Raw genomic sequence first — 18,237 nt, forward strand, 5'->3', positions numbered from 1 at the left:
GATTCAGAGGAAAGATTTAAATCCTTGATGAATGAAATAACAGTAAATTTATTTTGCAATATCAAGTATCGACTACCATGGGAAATACAAATGTGTGCTGTCCCATCCCATCCCATCCCATGGGACGTTTCCCATGGGATTCCCATTCCTATGGACAACACTGATAAGCCTTATCAGCCACCCCAGCAAAGTCACGCTGAAAGTCATACAGAACGGAATCAGCACCACCGATGAGGAACTGCTGGAAGAAGAACAGGCTGGCTTCATAATCGGCAGGAGCACAGTTGAGCAGATCTTTAACTGTCAAATCCTGATAGAGAAGCATCTACAACAGTAATGGTAATTCTGGAGAGACTGAAGAAGGCACTAGACCAGAGACTAAGACCAGAACAAGCAGGGTTTCGCCAGGATATATCATGCACTGACCACATTGCCACCCTATCATCATTGAGCAGTCCATCGAGTGGCAGTCCTCCCTCTATATATCTTTTGTGGACTTCGAGAAGGCATATTTGACAGTGTAGACAGGGAAGTCATCTGGAGACTCATGATCCTCTACGGTATTCCACCTAAGATCATAAACATTATCCAAGGGTTGTACGAAGACTCGCCCTGCCAAATTATTCACAATGGCAAACTCACTAAGCCTTTTGTGGTGAAGACAGGGTTGCATATTATCATCAACAATCTTCCTGATGGTCATAGACTGGATTATGCGCGACAACCCAAGACAACAATACCGGTATCCAGTGGACTTTCACCAAACAGCTAGAGGACCTGGACTTTGCAGATGACATCGGTCTTCTGTCTCATCAGCAACAACATGCACAAACCAAACTGAGTAAGCTAGCCGATGAAGCAGAGAAGACTGGCTTAAATGTCAACAGAAAGAAGACCGAAGAGATGAGAATCAACAAGCAAGAACTCCCAATCCAACTTCAAGGAGAGAACATCCTAGAAACAGACCGCTTCACGTTTCTGGGGAGCATTGTCAGCAAGGACGGTGGAGCAGATGACGATATCAAAAGCCGCATCAACAAAGCCAGGCATCCTTTCAATAGCCTATACGTACACCCCATCTGGAACTCTCGAGCATTATCCTTCCGCAATAAGACTCGCATCTTCAACACCAATGTGAAAGCACTTACATGTACATTCAAGAAAATTAGATGAGCCCTAGCTGTAGAGATACCTCCCAACTCCACGAAAGCTTTTAAATAAGTTTTTTTGTTCATACTTGATTTACTTAGTTTATTTTTTCCCCGTAATGGACGAGTGTTAAATGGAAAAAAAAGCATTTTCTTGCTTATTTTACTCTCCATAATAAAGAATTGTCAATGTCACTTCACCACCTTTCCTCACCCCCCTCCCTTTCCCACGCTGCTACTGATGGTGGCGGTCGGCGGGGAAACTTTTTGTAAGGGACGTAACTCTGACTATCACGTGACCGCTAGACCTGACGCCATTTTTGAGCCGTTACGATATTTTCGCCCCATTCAAATATTTTTAACGTGTCTTTTTTAGACATCACACCGTGACAAGAAAGAGGCAAGTACCCAGATAAAACTTTATTTTTGTGAAAGACTGCTTCAAGTGGACGAGAACATTTGTTAGTTACGTACGCTTGCTTGACGTCTAGCTCCTTGCTTTATGATAGAGCTGGAAGCCGACGAACTTTCGAATTTTGTTTCGTACAAATATTTTCTCAGACGTGTTGTTGTTACGGTGTTCGGTATTGCCAGCTACCACATTCTTTCGTGCTTTTATATCTTCACATGTCCATCAGTATCAGACTTTTTAATGTGATAGTAGCATACTGCAAAAATAGTATTTCCCTCTTTATTTATATTTCTTAGTACCAACTTTGTTTGCTGAAATAGTAACAAGAAGTTTTTACATGTATTTGTAGCAATCAGTTTGAATTCAGATTCTGCCAGTCATAGAAATTATTTATGAATGTGACCTCTAGTTACAGCGATCTTTATTTAAGACATACTATCTCGCCGCCATCCGTCCAGTACATTTCCCAAGATACGAGGATGGCGACATAACAAGGATAGTGCTTTTAACACATTAAGTCAACAGAGACATTATATACCGACAAAGCCGAAACGAAAGTCAATAATATGCACCACACTCTTGGCCTTGTTCAGTGACTTAGCTTTGAAAACTCAAAACAATGGAACTTATCCATCTACACCTGCACACTTTGTACACCACACAGTTCTTTGAAAGTTGTGACTATACTACATGAAACTGGCAACATAAGAGGTAGAATAGTACATGAACTTATATTGTTCATTCCTTGTTACTCCTTGAGGAGCATAGGACCGCAACAACACCTCTCCAGAGGACCCAGTTATCGGCAGCCCACTCAGTTGGGCCCATGTGGTTCAGACATCCTTTGCCACGCTCTCTGTCGTTCTTTTCCAAGTCTGCTTTGGTCTCCCAACTCTTCCCCTGAAGGTTCCATTCAAACGCCACCTATGACATGGTCAGTGAAAGCGCAGAAGTCTGTGAAGAGTTCTCCGTTTTCATTGCAGGTGCTGACGCCATCTTTTTCCATGATGAGTTTCCCATTGGTGTTATCATCTCCCACTTTGGCATTTAGGTCTCCCATAATGATATTCAGGTCACTTGCCATTTTCATAGAGGGTTCTGATGTTCCAGGTCCCTATCCTGGTTCTTGCCTTGGTCGTCAAAAGATGAGTCAGCGAGCTGGCTCCCCTAAGGCTTTCACCAGAATGCGTCATAAACTCTTCTAGAGAGGAATCTTTCTGACCAGGCCCTTGCTGTGGTACTGTTGCAATTTCTGTAACAGCTGTTTCTTGTATTTTTTACATGAGTGGGTTGTTAGCCAAAAGCATTACCCCCAACCTGAAGGGCCAGGGTGCAACATTTTAGTCTGACCTCTCCCCTGACAGACCTGTTTGGCTTGGCTAGACCTGCCAGGAACACAAGGCTCCTGCCGACATAGCTCTGTGGATCGAGAAGCTGCACAAGCCACCACACCACTACAAGGCAAATTGCACTAATTGGTGGTGGAAGCACTAATATATTCTACCCCAATCAGTAGCAAGAGGTGTGATCAGTTAACTGAAATATTTATTTGATGGGTCGACGACCCTTTCAAAGCAGAGCGAGATATAAATGTTATCATCGGTCATAGAACATACACAGGCAGAAGATGTAAATTACATGGAGTACATAAATATTTTTGTATCATTTCAACCACTTATATTACCTAGCACTTAACACTCATGCCAACCATTCTTCATTTGCTCTCTCTCTTACTTCCATACACAGCTCTCGCATGTACACACACATCAGTGAGATATCAGGTGGCCAGATAATAAGTATAAAAAATACTTTCCCATTTGTTTTGAGGTCTCTAACTCTTAACCTTTTTTTTTAACAATGGTACAAGCAGGTGTAGAGATAGATGTCTGTTCTGCACTGCATAGTAATGTCACAGGTTTCACCCCTTTACATACATATGCAGCCACACACAAGTAAGCACATGTACAGACATATTCACTTAGGAAAAGTATTGCAGGGGAGTACTTAAATGTGGAGAAGAAAGTACAAGCATAAGATAAAGATATGAAATAAACACTCTCATTTTTGTAGTGATGAAAAGCAAAAAAAAAAAAAAAAAAAAAATGGTGATTAAAACAAGGCTTAAGAAGGGTTACAAGTCTACAAAAGTCTGTATTCTTACCAGTACTAGGAGAAGCAATATTCATTTGAATTTGTGTCATAAGTTGTTACCTCTTTTATCATGGAAACTTGGAATACTGTAATTTAATTAAATCAAAATTCTACAAAAGAAATCTTGTGTTTGACTTCAGTTTGAAACAAAACTTGTTACACACATTCACAGAGGCAAACAGATATGCACAAGCCCTAATTTTGGTCACAAAGAGAAAAGGAAATTCACATTCATCCAAATCTGCCATAAGCAGGTAACGACTACACTTAGTCTGTGAATGTTAAAATCAGGCAGGTCTAGGTTGGTCTCAGTGAACTTGTTGGGTATTTTCTTAATGACTCCCATCACTCTTGCATTGGTGGGCAGGGACCAAAGACTGGATGTAGACTAATGTCAATAGCTAGAGTCACTGAGGTGCACTGATGAAGTAAAAGAGTAGGGAGAACGAAAACGATTGGCTTAGATTTATGTGTGACATCACATGTGAAGATGGGATATTTGACAATAATATGACCTGTGGATTTTTTTTTTTACTTAAATCTTTGTAACCCTAAATACAGTCAGAAAAAATGGGACAAACTGGACCACCACATGGTCCTCTGTAGCTTTGAGGGCGTGATCAGTGACAGTCTCATGTTGTAGGTGTAAACGCATAGTCAGTCTCATGTTGCAAGTGTCAGGATTAGCAGCAGAGAGGCTTATGCTGGTCAGAGCAGCAGTGGTTTTATTTGTGTTGCCATTTCCTCAAGTAGGAACAATAGACAGTAACAGAAATAGCTGCACTTTGAGGTATGCTGCCGAACTCCTGCAGACTGAGATAAAAGAACAAGATGAACAATCAGAATAATTGTGAGATGAACAATCAAAACAACTGTGAGATGAACAATCAAATAACTGTGAGATGAACAATCAGAATAATCATGCTAAATGGCTCTATAAAGAGAGGCAAATGCTGAAATGGGTATGTAACATTATGATCAGGCTAAGAGTAGAGGAGGAATATTAGAAGCGGGCTGTTACTAAAAATGGCTGCAAGACATTTAAGGCTAATATTGAGAGAAGAGTGTGACAGGCTAATGCTGACTTGTGAGTCTGAGAGTCAGGCTAAAAACATTATCATGAAATCTCAGGCTAGTTTACAAGTAACTTTGTTTTAAAAGAAATCTGTTGTGTAAACTTTGACACATGTCTGTGAAGTTTAACAGACAGAATCAAATGGACTTTCTGTAACTATGTTAAATATTGCTTAAAATTGTATAAATTTTCTTCATTAAAAACACTTTCTTTGCCATAGGCACAGCAAGTATGGATACTTTTATCTGTGGAACTTGTCAGGGTGCATTCAATGACATTGAGATCTTCATGCAACACAAGCAGGCTGGGTGTACACGCCCCCAGCAAGAAATCATTCGTGTCCATGTTGATGGCTCAGGGGAAGTTACTGAGGTTACAGGTACCCAAAGTGTGATTGGTAAGTTGATGTTGTCAGTCAGATACAGGTACTTAATAATGGAGAATTATCGTAGGTGACAGTTCACTCATTCTCTTGACCTGTACTGACCGAACTGTGATGGTAAGCCTGGACTGGTTGTTGGGGTAGGTGGAAGTTGGATGAATACAGTTGCTGACATGTTTATTTTTGTTATTTTTTAGCAGCAAGCAGGTCCCGCTTTGTAAGGCCTGACCACATTTTTTTATGTTACCCAGTCATTTTTACCTTCATTTCAACTCTTGATGATTGTAGAGTAGATTGTTGTGCCAGGCCATATAAACAAAAGCAGATGATTTGCATCATTTTACTGTTTCCAGAAGAGGTTCTTGGTTGCTCACCAGGGTGGTGACCATGATGATGATGATGATGTCGTTTTGTAGCTTGCAGGTATCCATCACGAAGATGCTCATTGTGTACAGGAAGAAATTAGAGAAGCATCCAAAATGTGATGTAGTCAAAAAAGGAAAGAAAGGTTTAACATCTGAGAACTGTCCTAGGTGACAGTTCATCTGGAGAGAATATTATCGTGCTTCATGATACATTGTTGTTTGTCTTTCCATTCATGTATGATATTCAGAGTGATTTCATCAGGCACATGTTCTTGAAAAGCCTGGATTCTTTTTTCTATGGTACCTAGCAGAATGGATGTCTCACATCTGTAGGGCTCGATGAGATACACTAAGTGCTTGTACAGTTGCTACTTGCTGGCAAATTTAACGATGCTGTTATGTCAAATCATGCTCAACCTAGTCATTGCTGCTGTTGTAAAAATCCTGATGGGGATTTCTGCATTGCAGTCACAGTGGAAATTCTAGAAGAAATATGTCTACAAGTATATAAAATGTTTCCTTTCTTATTTATTTTTCAAATAATCATTTTGTTATGAATAGAATGTAATCTTGGCTTTTAACAGTTTACAACTGAGAACAGTTGTAGTTAGATAAAAGTACACACAAGGATTCTTATCAACAAGAAGCTTTAAGTATATTGGTGGTGTTTTACACATCACTTTTTAGCTGACTGACAGATATCAGAGCTCCTTTGGCACAGTTTGGCTTGTTTTGTTAGAAGTTATGTACCAGAGTCTTTGGCTCGTTTTGTAAAAGACATTGTGTACCAGAGTCTTTTTTTGTAGAAGACATTGTGTACAAGAGTCTTTTGTTGCAGAAGATGATGATCATGCATCCGTGGCAACTCTAGCCTACCTAAATGAAATAAGTGCCAAGGGTCATCTGGCAGCAGTAGAAGGGGAAGATGGAGACCTTCCTACTCGTACTTTCATTATCCTCAACAATGCTCATGACATCGGCATTTCCTCTTCTGCAACCATCACTGCAGATGCAGTTCAGTTAGAGGCCTTGGGTGCTGTGGGGTCCACTATAGCAGCTACAACAACAGGTCAGGAATGCACTGAGTCGGTATCATCCACAGCTGGAGTTACTGAGATTGCTCCAAAAAAGTCAGGTATGCTGATGGTGTTCAGGTTTTGGGCAGTTTGTTAATAAGGCTAGTGCATACTTTAAACCAGGGAGCATGCCAGAGGACAAAATAATTTTCAGATATCTAAGCTGAGTTCAGCAGCAGATATAAACACTTGTAGTCTGCATGAATAACCATGTGTTGCTTTATTTGCAAGGTCGACGTTGTGGACGACCACGTAAAGGAGAGGAGAAAAACAAGCCTGTTCAAGCAGTTCCTGCCACTTGTGCAAAGCCTGAAGTGCCAGAGCAAGGTAAGTTTTTCTGCATGTGAGTGCACATGATCCTGTTGTAACAGCACCATCTTTCTTTTCCTATGCTAATAATCTCCACCTTCTTTGTCAGTGGGTTTATTCATTAGGCTGCCTCATTAGCTTTCATATCAGCACTGTCTTGCTCACTTTCCTGCTAAAACAGGGTTGAGGCATAAGCATGGAAATGACTGATGACTATCCCTATCATGCTTTCACTGTTCTGAAAAATCCATAATATAACTGAACAGTTGATTTAGAACACAAATGTGAAAGTTTATGCTGTCTCTCTGAAGCTTTGAATTATTCATGTGGCTGCTGCTCTGTGCTTTTTTTTTTTAACTCTTTCTCAACTTATATATTACTAAAATACAACCTGCATTCTGTCTTGCTGCTAGGGAGTGATGGCAAACTTCGCTGTGGCCAGTGTCAGCGTGCATTCAACAAGGAACGTCATTATAAAACTCACAAGTGCCTGGCAAGTTCTGCATATGTGGACATCAGTAAGCGTGATATTTTCAAAATTGATTCCGGTAAGTGAGTTATTTTCTTTTGCAGCTGTATTAGATGGTTAATTGACACTTTGTGGGGATGAGAAGATAGGCAACAGGATGTATAATTGGCTTTCACCCACAGGTGATGAAAACTCATGTTTGACTTTTACCCCCTAACAGGTGATGAAGATGAAGAAGAAGAGGCAGGGGCACGGGATGATGACCAGGAAGAATATAAGGCTGTTGTTGACTTGATCACAGATGATGAAGATGATGACACAGACAATGATGATGAGTCCAGAAAAAGAGCGTCTGGTGGCACATTTAAAAAATACCAGGTAAGATACAGCCAGTCTACGACTGAGCCATGGCCAGAGTTCTTTATTTGTTTTAAGCTGGAAACCCCTATTGTTGTCAAGAAATTCAGCAAAATCACTAGTTGGTAATAGTTGATTTTAAGTGAAAGCAAGTCTCACTGTTATTGAAAACAAGAGAAACATTACTTGTGACGCCCCCCTGACAAAGAAAGGTACGTCCACGCGCCCCCCTTAGCCAGCAATGTAAGCTAATTTCACTAATACCGGTATAAGAAACTTGACCACCTTCGCTCCCCACTTGTAAGCACGTCGCGTCCCCCTAGGGGAGGCGTGCCCCACCGTTTCAGAACCGCAGATGTAGGACATTAAAGAACAATTGTAATGGCTGTGGTGAGCTTCGTTGGGAACTTCTTGTCTTTGTTGCTCTGCCTCTGTTTCCACCATGTTCTTGTGTTTTTGTGCCAGCTTCACACAGATCCAGATGTTGATGTTGCTCCAAGAGAGAAGTCAACAGAGACAATAGAAGATGTTCCCATTTTTCGCAATGAGGAAGAGAAGCTTGAGTTTGAGGCCAGTGTGACTGTGGACCTTAGCTGTGTTGACCACATGTTTAAGGTACACATGCATTTGATTTGCTTCCTGGAATTAAAAAAGAAACCTGCAGAATTTTAAACTAGAGATAATAAAATCTTGGTTTAGTAGATAATATCTGTAGATGGATGACATAAAATTCAGTAATACAGCTGAACAGTAATACATATTGTTTTTCTTTGTCTGATGTTTTTTTTTAATGGAAGATGGTCACTTTCCTGTCCCTGAGATTTGAACATAGCAAGAACCACTTGTTGTACTGTTGGTAATATGTTTTTTGGCTTATGCTTAAGTTTTGTGTAACTTTTATGGTTGTACAGTTTATAACAAACTTGCTGGCATGCTAATTACCCTCTGGGATAAATAAGGTCATGTCTTTTCTGTTTTGTTTGGTATGTTTCTCTTCTAGCATTTATGGCTAGATGTGTTGTTGATGTTTTGTCTTTTTGTCAAAGATCCATGTCATAGACCAAGATGTTAACGAGCATGGTGGAGGTCAGGGTCGCAGTGTCTCATCATCCCTGTCCTTGTACTCATGCACAGTGTGTGAAAAGGTTTTTAAAACCCTGTCTCACATGCGGCTTCACTGCTTAGTCCACACTGACCTTCGGCCTTTCCGATGCAGCAAGTGCCAGTATTCAACAAATTCTAAGGGTAACTGTTTTAACCTATCCTTTCTTTCATTTTTAACCATGGATGACTTCCCCTTGGGCACTTAATAATAGAAGAAAACTCCCTTTACAGTATTTTCCCCTCCTCTTCATTTACATTGACAACAAGAAGTAGCTTAGTGGCTAGGGTCTGTGACTACAGAGAAGATGATTCTTGGGTCGAGACGTGCTTGAACTTTAGGCTAAAATATGCCCCCCACCACCATTTACCAGCTGGCTAAGCAAGAATGGGCACCTAATTATCAGGGAGGTAAAGATAGCAAAAGGAGAGGGTTGGAGTCTGCCTTCTCTGTTTCTTGACCTAGATACAACGACCCATGCTTGCTGCTTCTACAGCCTATGGGACCTTTGGTCTTACCTTCAGTCATCTCTGTAACCAACTAGAACTAAAAGGCTTTAACAGTCTGCCAAGAGAACCAGAAATGAAATATTTGTGCATAGTGTGGACTGGAAGAAATAAGAGAAAGGATCTGCATAGCTATCTAAGCTTTTTTCAATCTTCTGTCACTAGGTAACCTGTATACCCATATGCGGAAACACACAGGCCAGTTTTATCGTTGCAAACACTGTGACTTCCGCACAGTGAACAAGAGCCATCTGTTGGAGCATGAGGCCACACACAGCAAAACACGGCATCCCTGTGCACTGTGCCACAAAGACTACAGCACTGGGAAGTCGCTCATCAACCATGTTCGTAAATACCATGCTAACTCCCGGCGTGGCAGGCAGTATCTCCAGACATTCCTGCAGGGGCGTCAAGCGCGAGGATCCACTGTCATACACCAGTGTCATGTTTGTAATCGAAAGGTGATAACTGTCATACATCAGTGTCTTTTCTGTAATCGAAAAGTGACAGCTGTTATTTTTGGATCTATCAGTTTGGTGTGTCAATAGCTTGTATATTAGTGTCCAACTCTTTGGTACTTGTGTAAATTTCTGTGCAATATCTATGTCAGTGTTTCTTAACCGGGGTTCTATCAAACCCTAGGGGTTTGATGAGTCGGTTTCAGGGGTTCGGCAGAGCCTCTGCCACAGAGGTCAAGACACACCCGACTGATTATGTAAATTCGTGATGACACTAAAGAAGGGTTCGGTGAATGCGAAACTGGTGGGTTCGGTACCTCAAACAAGGTTAAGAACCACTGATCTATATGGTGCAGAAAAAAACCAACTGTACTAGTTACACAGGCATACAAATTCAAGGTCAGAATTATTTGTATAATCGCTAAAATGGTCTTGAAAAAAAAAACAGTAGGAAGCAAGGCAAAGGATATCGGAACCATATGGGCCCAGCCAAGTGGGGCTGCCCAAAACCGGGTCTGATAGTGAGGTGTTGTTGCAGCCCTATGCTCCTCAAGGAGTAACAAGGAATAAACTAAACTATAGCAACGTTTCACCACAAATAAGCAAATGTGAGATTTCTGCTGTGCATTGTCCTTTATTATAATGACATAAGGGCAATGTCAAACAAGGGGAATATTTGGTATATTAATTAAGAAAAGTAAAACTGCTTGGGAAGTGAAGCATCATAAATATGGAATGTGGTGAGAGGGGGCATAGCTGAAACTTGTTTGGATTTTGTGTTTTCTGCAGTTTAAGAAGAAGATAGACCGTGACAGGCACTTGTTCGTCCATGACATCCGAGATGTTGGCACAACTCAGCAGTGTGAACTGTGTGACTATTCTGCCAGTCGCCGTGTATATCTGGAGAAACACTACCTCAAGCATCGTGTTCTGTACTGCTGTGCTGCCTGTCCTATGAAATTCTTGTCCACGATCAGGTGTGTATCTGGGGTGGGGTGTGTGTGCGTGTGTGTACATGCACGATTGAGTGTCATGACTTTATCAAGAAGTAGTGTCATTAAATTTGACAACCATTGTTCTTTTTAAATGTATTACTTGCAGGCTTCTTGACCATCTGGAGAACAACCACTCCACTCCTGGGTCAGATGGTTGTGTAGCTGCTAGCTGTGAGGAGCTGTTTGAACGTAGTATCAACAACAGCCTCTACCTACCAGAGCCTGATGAGAAACTGCCTGCTGTTGACAAGCAGTACATAAATCTGCCTCCAGAACTCTCTTCTACAACACTATGCACAGACCCGAACCCTTCAGAAATGCCCTGCACCACCCTGACTTCTCAGTCAACAAATGTGAGCAGCAGTCTTGATGTCAGTGACTCCTTCAACACAGCCATGACAAGGGGTGCAATTACACCTTTACAAGTGGTGGATACAGAAAGAAGACCAGAACTAGAGAACAGGTGCAATTCTGGCTCTGATTGTTTTGATGGCTCTGTAGTTGTGACAGGTACAGAGCCTACACCTGAGGCTGCATTGGCTTCTGACGGAGAAAAATCCCCATTGTGTAATGCAAGCTTGATCAGCCAGACTGTTGAAGACAGAAACAAAGCTTTGGTGTCGTCTAGCACCAGCCTTACCATTGTAGGTTCTGTAGACAGTGATGCTATGTTGTCGACTGGTGTCAGTCAGAGTGATGACATTGGTGACAAGATAGTGCTTGGCACTAGCACTGTCATCACTCCTGAGTATGCACAAGACATTGAGACAACATTTTCATCAGATGCTAGCCTCATCAGTAAGAGTGATGGAAATAGCAAGGCTATGCTGTTGTCTAGCAGTGACCTTTCCACACAGACTTCAGCAGAACAGGGCATGCTGACAGCAGATGTCATCACCGATGCCAGCATGGCTGATAATCCAAATCCTGGAGACATCAAATCCTTTGACACGCTGCAAGTATCATTTCCATCTTCTGCAGAGGAAGCTAGGGTCTGTATGGACACAAGCTCTGTAACAGAGGAAGCTGGGGTCTGTGTGGACACAAACTCTGTAACAGCAGATTCAGAGTCAGTGTTGGTCCCACTTGCTCCAAACCCTGGCTTAGCTTTGGGTCCTGATGTTGATGAAGACGAGATGGCAGATGGGATAGAGAATGAAGAAAGTTCAATGGACACATCATCCCACATGGAAGAACTGAAAGAGTCGCAGGAGACAAATTCAGGACGGGTGATAGATGTTGATAGTGAAGGGAAAGTGAGTGTGGTTGAACGCTTAGGTTACTGGCGCATGAACATGCAAATTTTACACAAGATGAGGGAAACCTTTGGCTCTGAGGAGTGTGAGTTTTGTGGGAGGTTGTTTCACACCAAGCAGGACTATGAGCCACATCTCCGGACACACACAGGTGAGTGAACTGATACAAAACTGAATTGCTTCTTTAAGATCTCAAAAGCACCAGTTGTGTTCACACACAGTCTTCTTTGCTAGTTTTTATATTCTTTGCGAGTCCCTAAAATCCTTAACCAATCATTTGAAAGCTTAAGTTTATGGCTACATTTCTTTCTTTGTTTCTATGTACTGCACATCATACTTAACCAGTTTGAACTGGCTGCAAAGATGTGAGTTTGACTAATAAGATGTATCCATTTCTGTTGTATATGTTTAGTAAGTAATTTATTCTGATGACATCTATGTAAAACACAGTTAACAACACTGAAAGTTTCTGATATGCACCTGTTCTGCAACTGTAGCCTTGCAATGATACTGTGACAGCATAGGGTTTCTTATGTGCAGGTGATAAGCCTTTTCGCTGTGAACAATGCGGCCTCTGCACCATAACCAAAGAATGCTTGCGGCGCCATGTGGAACGGGACCATGAAAACATCCAGTTTCCATGCAAGTCTTGCAATTTTGTGGCCACCAGCAGAGGACGACTGTGGAGCCACCAACTAACACACTTGGGTGTTTCTGGTTTGGAGTGCCCTCAATGTCAGGAGAGGTTTGAAACGTAAGCTCTGGCAAGGATGTCATCATGGTTAAGACAATATCTTATTTAAATTTTGTGTGTGTGTGTTGGAGGGGGGCAGGATCCTGTGCTAAGTACCAGCCTTAAACAAGGAGAGTTGGCATGTGAGGCCTGCTCATGTTTATTACAGACCAACACAGTATTTATCAGCTGCTTGCTTGCTGGATCCTCTTCCCATCCCTTGCTGGCTAAATGTATTGACCCACTTTTGCCAATCATCACCAACATCATTAATAACTGTCTATATCTGGCTTACTGCCACCACCATTCAAGCATGCAGTCATGAGACCACTCCTTAAAGACTGGACTCTAGATCAGAATTGCCTCAAGAATTATCATCTCTACTTTCTCTCTCCAAAATCTTGAAAAAGATTGTCCTCAAATAGAACTTTGCATAATTAAATGTGTGTTCTTTCATCAGTCAGCATCACGCAGCATCAAGGCTGTGCTGCTGCAAATTACAAATGACATCTTATTGGCTTTTGATTGTGGAGATCTTTCTGTCTTGACTGTTTGATCTCAGTGCAACATTTGACACCATTGTCATTTCAGTGCAGATAAAAGATTTCAGGTTGTGATGTGTTTGTACTTAAACTTTTGTGACCTGTATATCTTAAAGTATTTTTTTTTTTTTTTTCCTTTTACTGTCATAGCTTGTTATATCAGTATTTTACAAATATTTGCGCTGTGTGCCATGTTTCTATTTTTTTTTTTTAATGAATATGTATTTTGGTATTTTGCAAACAGTATGAAGAGACTGCGTGCCCACATCATCTGTACACATCCAGAAATGCCACGCGAAGATATGGAGAAACTCACGGGCTATAAGCACAAGACACAGGGAAAACTAGGTAAGACACCATGTCTAAGTAGTGTGAGTGCAAGATGAGTAAGGTCAAATGTGGGAGTAGTGTGAGATTTACAAGCTGGGTTAGGCACTATGTTTGAGAAATGTAGTATGTACAACTTGTACAAGATCACATTTCTGATTCTCTAGATTAAGGGGAAAATGTAGTGTTGACATGAAAATTTGAAAACAGTTGAGAAAATCTACTGCTTGCATTGCTATTTATGCAAAAGCGTCCAGATTTATGGTCAACAACGATGTATTTTTTCTTATTCTTTTGATTTTCTACAGGTCGAAGGTCATACAAGTGTCCCTACTGTGACCGTATTTTCATCCGAGCTAACTCTGAACTGCAGAAGCATATCTGGATACACGAGGGGATCAAGCCATTCAAGTGCTCAGAATGTTCATATGCTTGCCGTTCCAAAAACAACTTGCAAGCACACATGTTGCGCCACTCCAATCAGAAGGTCAGAGAGAAGCCCAGGTGTTCTTCTCATTAAATGTGCATTCTTCTAGCATTCTTCAAGAAATCTTTCTGTCACTGTATGTACACTCTATCTATGAACATTCTTCCTGTCATGTTTACATTCTTTAAGCACTCTTTCTGTCTCTGTATGTACACTCTACCTACAAGCATTCTTTTCACAAGGGAATAGGAAAGAGTAGCTTCTATTCATCAGTTCTATTCTCCCACTTAGATGAGAAAAATCCAAACTGGATTTTTTTTCATTTGCTAGATTTTAAAAAAAATGTTCCAGTTTGCATGTAGTGTAGTATTTACAGCTCTCTCCTCCAAACTTTTGCACAGACAGCAGGCATAAAATATGAATTTATCTAAACCTGGCATTCATAACAAGCTCATTTTCAGCCATTCTCCTGTCAAGAGTGTGGAAAAGCCTACAAGTCAAAAACAGCCCTGCGATGGCATGTGCGTTCACACAAAGATGGCAAGCTGTTCAAGTGTGACAAGTAAGTTTACAACTGCAACAGGTGTTTATAGGTTTTGTACAAGGAAGAAATATATTTAAAAAAAGACAATTTGTATGCGAGTAATGCTTTCATTTTCACCTTTTTTATGTGTTTTGATGCAAGTTGAACAATATTTAACTTGAATTCATTTGTATAAACATTTTTTGTTGGGCACTTGTTACAGTACCTTTCTTGCTAGCTGAATCATTGCAATAGCTAACATGTCAAACGTTATTCTGATGACAGTCTCCTTCTAAACTAGGTGTTCTTATGAAGCACAGCAGCGCAGTCATTTGAAACGACACATGGAGACACATGAGGTGGTCAAGCGCTTTGTTTGTCAGCACTGTGACTATTCAGCCAACACAGCTGGTTATCTTAAGATTCATTACACCCGGGTGCACAAGGGAATGGTGTACTTGCCTGAGTTGCAGCCCCCATCTCCAGCAGATGGCAGCACCACATCAACGTCAACAGAAGCCCGTGTTTTTAAGTGTTTAAGCTGCGACTATGTCTTTGGTAACTTGTCAGATCTGAAGCGACATCTGAAGATCCGACATCACGTGCAGGTGCAGGATATTGCTGGCATAGAGCAGATGCAAATCTCAGAAGTCGAGGTTAGTTTCATTCTCATATACTTGAAGTGGTTCTCACAGAACACAAAGTGATGTCCTTTCAGCAGAGAGCCATCATTCTGGGTGGTGATTTGTGCAGGATTGTCATAGTTTGTCATCTATACAGCTAGAATAGGAGGAGAGTCACTAGCTCCTTGCAGACATACTTACTGGCGGTAGACTTTCCCATGCTGAGGCACCAAGGTTGTGCCATTGTCCTGACCAGGAAAATCTCATACTTTCTGACTGTGGATTTATAACATAAGTCAAACATTTTAATTTCTTAAAATTTATTTGTATTTTAAGACAACAAGGCTTATTGCTTTTGGTAGGTCTGGCTTGAGGGAGGAAATTAGTGTGATTACGGATCGTGAAGTCCCACAGATGCTTTAGACTATTTTTTGCTGCTTATAAATCTGCATTTAATCATGCTGTCTGCTTTTTAACATTTCAGTTTTTAGCTAAGAGTAAAAATGCATCAGTGGATATTGTATCTAATGAAGTCACTGAACTGGATGGACCCGTTATTTAGAGGGCCAATGAGATTGTGAGCATCATTGAGATCCCAAAAGCCAAGTTTATATTATTTGTTGTGCATTCTTCTCATTTTCATTGTTTGAAAATTGTTTTAGAAAATATTCTTTTTTTTCTATTTTTGAACTGAACAGTCTACTTGACTATTTTTAGCGGATCTGTAGCTACTTAAACTAACCATTTTTTTTAAATGTCTGTTAATTTTGACAGCTTTTGTTATCATTTGAAATATTGTCTTTCCCTACATACATATTAGCATCTTTTTACCTGGAATCTTTGTGAAATTATATTCTTATCTGCAACATGTATTCCAGGTCTTGCAGTGTTCAGAAGAAGCTTCTGTTGGCACAGGAGAAGTAATGGAACCTGGTACTATGCTGTCACCGGCATTTTCTCAGACAGGTAAATTTGCTACTTAAAGAATAGTGATAACATCAACAAACTCCCAAAAAGATTTAATTAAATGGAAGAGCATATGACATATTGGATGGAGAAATGTAACTGTACAAACATGGTTCATGCCAGGAAGCAGAATATTTGTCATGACTCAGGAGATGAGGAAGACATGACAAAGGATGGGTAAGCAACCAGATCTTGATGTCATAATACACAATATGATGTCATGCAATGGTGAAGGTGGGAAAGCAGCCAGGTCTTGACATGGGTAATTGAAGCTCATCTGTTTATTCATCTGCCAGTGTCTTGTACTCTGTGTGCAGCTCTTATGAACACTACCCCTGAAAAGAGTGTGTGTGGTGAGAAAGTTATTTATGCTATGTTCAGTCTAGGTAGTCATGTTATAGAGTTTTGTGGTGCGTTCAGTGTTCAGATAGTCTTTGAGTGATCAGTATTATCAGGGTCATGCAACTTACTGTGTGATGGTGACTAGACATGACTTGATTTCTGGTTTCAGTAACAAGCTCAGAGCTGGATGAGAAGACTGCATCAGCTGTGACACTTCTGCAGCAGATCATCACCATGCAGCAGCAGGTATAGATAGTTTCTACACACGGTAGTTATTTTCATCATTAACCATCAGCAGGTGTCAGTTTCTCATTTTACTTTTATCATGAGCCATCACTGGACATGGGCATAATATCTCTTTCCATTGCCATCAGCAGATGTAGACACAGTTTCGCACTAGACAAGGAGATTCTCACCTTGTGGTTACTGCATTTGGTCAGCCGCTATGAATGTAGATGGCATAATTAAATCTCACAACACAAGAAAAGCTTGAAAGTTGTTACTACACATGACCAGCCACTTGAAATATCCCTTTATCCACCCAATGATGAATAACTAATGTGAATAAATATGGAAACCTTTTGACATGCTGTGCTGGTTACTGTGAACCACTGACAGTCCATTGCACCTATGGCCATGAGACATTAAAACCATAACCTTTAACTTTAATCATGGACTGGGAACCTCGATGTACTTATTTGTTCATCTCCCATGTCTACTACTTTGTGTCTAGGGGCACATGATAGCATTATCTTTTTCCTAGTGGCAGGGTGAGTCACCATCACTGAAGGTCAGGTCGACATGCAGTTGGGATTTAGCAGTGCTTTCTTGTTTTTGATGCAGGGAGCATTTGGTCAGCAAGAAATCAAAGTTTTGTCTGAGGATGGCCAGATGGTGGCAGTCAACCCAGAAACCATCATCGTCCAACAACATGGAGAACAGGTGCTGGTAACCAATGGCGATGATGGTGAAGAGGCAGGCCAGTACGTCATCCAGTACGTCAGTCCCAGTGATGACCCCACTGCTGACCCCTCCATGGAGGGCGTTCCTATGGAAATCCAGACAGTAGATGAAGCCGATTCAGTTGCAGTTCTTCAAGGATGACAGTGGAATATGTAAATGGTGGATTTTTGGTGCCTCATCAATATGTGTGTATATACAAATATTATTTGCCATTTAGGATTTTTATTTGCACATACATTTAAGGTACTCTTGTTGACCTAAACACAATTGCATCATGATGGACAGAACACTGTGTTTACCAAGTGAGTGTGAATTTATTCTGAAGAGAGTTTTGTCAGGTGAGTAAGCCTTGAATAAGAACTTTGTCAAATGAGCATATAAGCCTAGAATGAGAATATATCACATGCCAAATGTGTCTTAGAGTGTGAGTCTAGAATAAGTGCCTCAGGTGTCCGAGTGTGAGTCTGCTATGAATCATGTATGAAGTGGGCAAGTGTGAATGTAGTACAAAACTTGGCTGTGAGGTAAGTGAGTCTAACCTACCACAAAAAGATAGGGTGGGTGCATATACCAGATGAGTTATGGTCTAGACCACCTTGTTCGTCACACTGCCTATTGTTTTGCCACAACAGCAACAAGCAGTTTTGAGATTTCAACGTAACTTATAGATAGGTGTGGCAGCTGACAAGTTTATGCCTCATGGCTGTCTTGGGTGATAGTGAGCAGGCCC

General features: G+C 41.0%; 1 protein-coding gene across 4 annotated transcripts; it reads left to right on the forward strand.

Moving 5' to 3' along the window:
- Nucleotides 1-1,412: 1,412 nt before the first annotated feature.
- On the forward strand, nt 1,413-17,922 carry LOC112553396 (zinc finger protein ZFAT-like). 4 transcript variants are annotated; one of them, XM_025220586.1, is made up of 19 exons: nt 1,413-1,548; nt 5,007-5,183; nt 6,372-6,668; nt 6,841-6,936; nt 7,332-7,466; nt 7,608-7,765; nt 8,210-8,359; nt 8,791-8,989; nt 9,518-9,813; nt 10,600-10,787; nt 10,912-12,212; nt 12,602-12,815; nt 13,581-13,684; nt 13,972-14,150; nt 14,552-14,652; nt 14,915-15,269; nt 16,115-16,202; nt 16,714-16,790; nt 17,388-17,922. In XM_025220586.1, exons 2-19 carry the CDS (start codon nt 5,018-5,020, stop codon nt 17,646-17,648), a joined length of 4,365 nt encoding a protein of 1,454 aa, XP_025076371.1. In that variant the 5' UTR covers nt 1,413-1,548; nt 5,007-5,017; the 3' UTR covers nt 17,649-17,922. The 4 variants fall into 4 exon arrangements, with proteins under 4 accessions (XP_025076371.1, XP_025076372.1, XP_025076369.1 ...); XM_025220587.1 differs by lacking the exon at nt 1,413-1,548 and adding an exon at nt 1,568-2,797; XM_025220584.1 differs by lacking the exon at nt 1,413-1,548 and adding an exon at nt 2,810-4,673.
- Nucleotides 17,923-18,237: the final 315 nt, after the last annotated feature.

The sequence above is a fragment of the Pomacea canaliculata genome, linkage group LG12 (assembly GCF_003073045.1).
Source record: "Pomacea canaliculata isolate SZHN2017 linkage group LG12, ASM307304v1, whole genome shotgun sequence".
Taxonomy (NCBI): domain Eukaryota; kingdom Metazoa; phylum Mollusca; class Gastropoda; order Architaenioglossa; family Ampullariidae; genus Pomacea; species Pomacea canaliculata.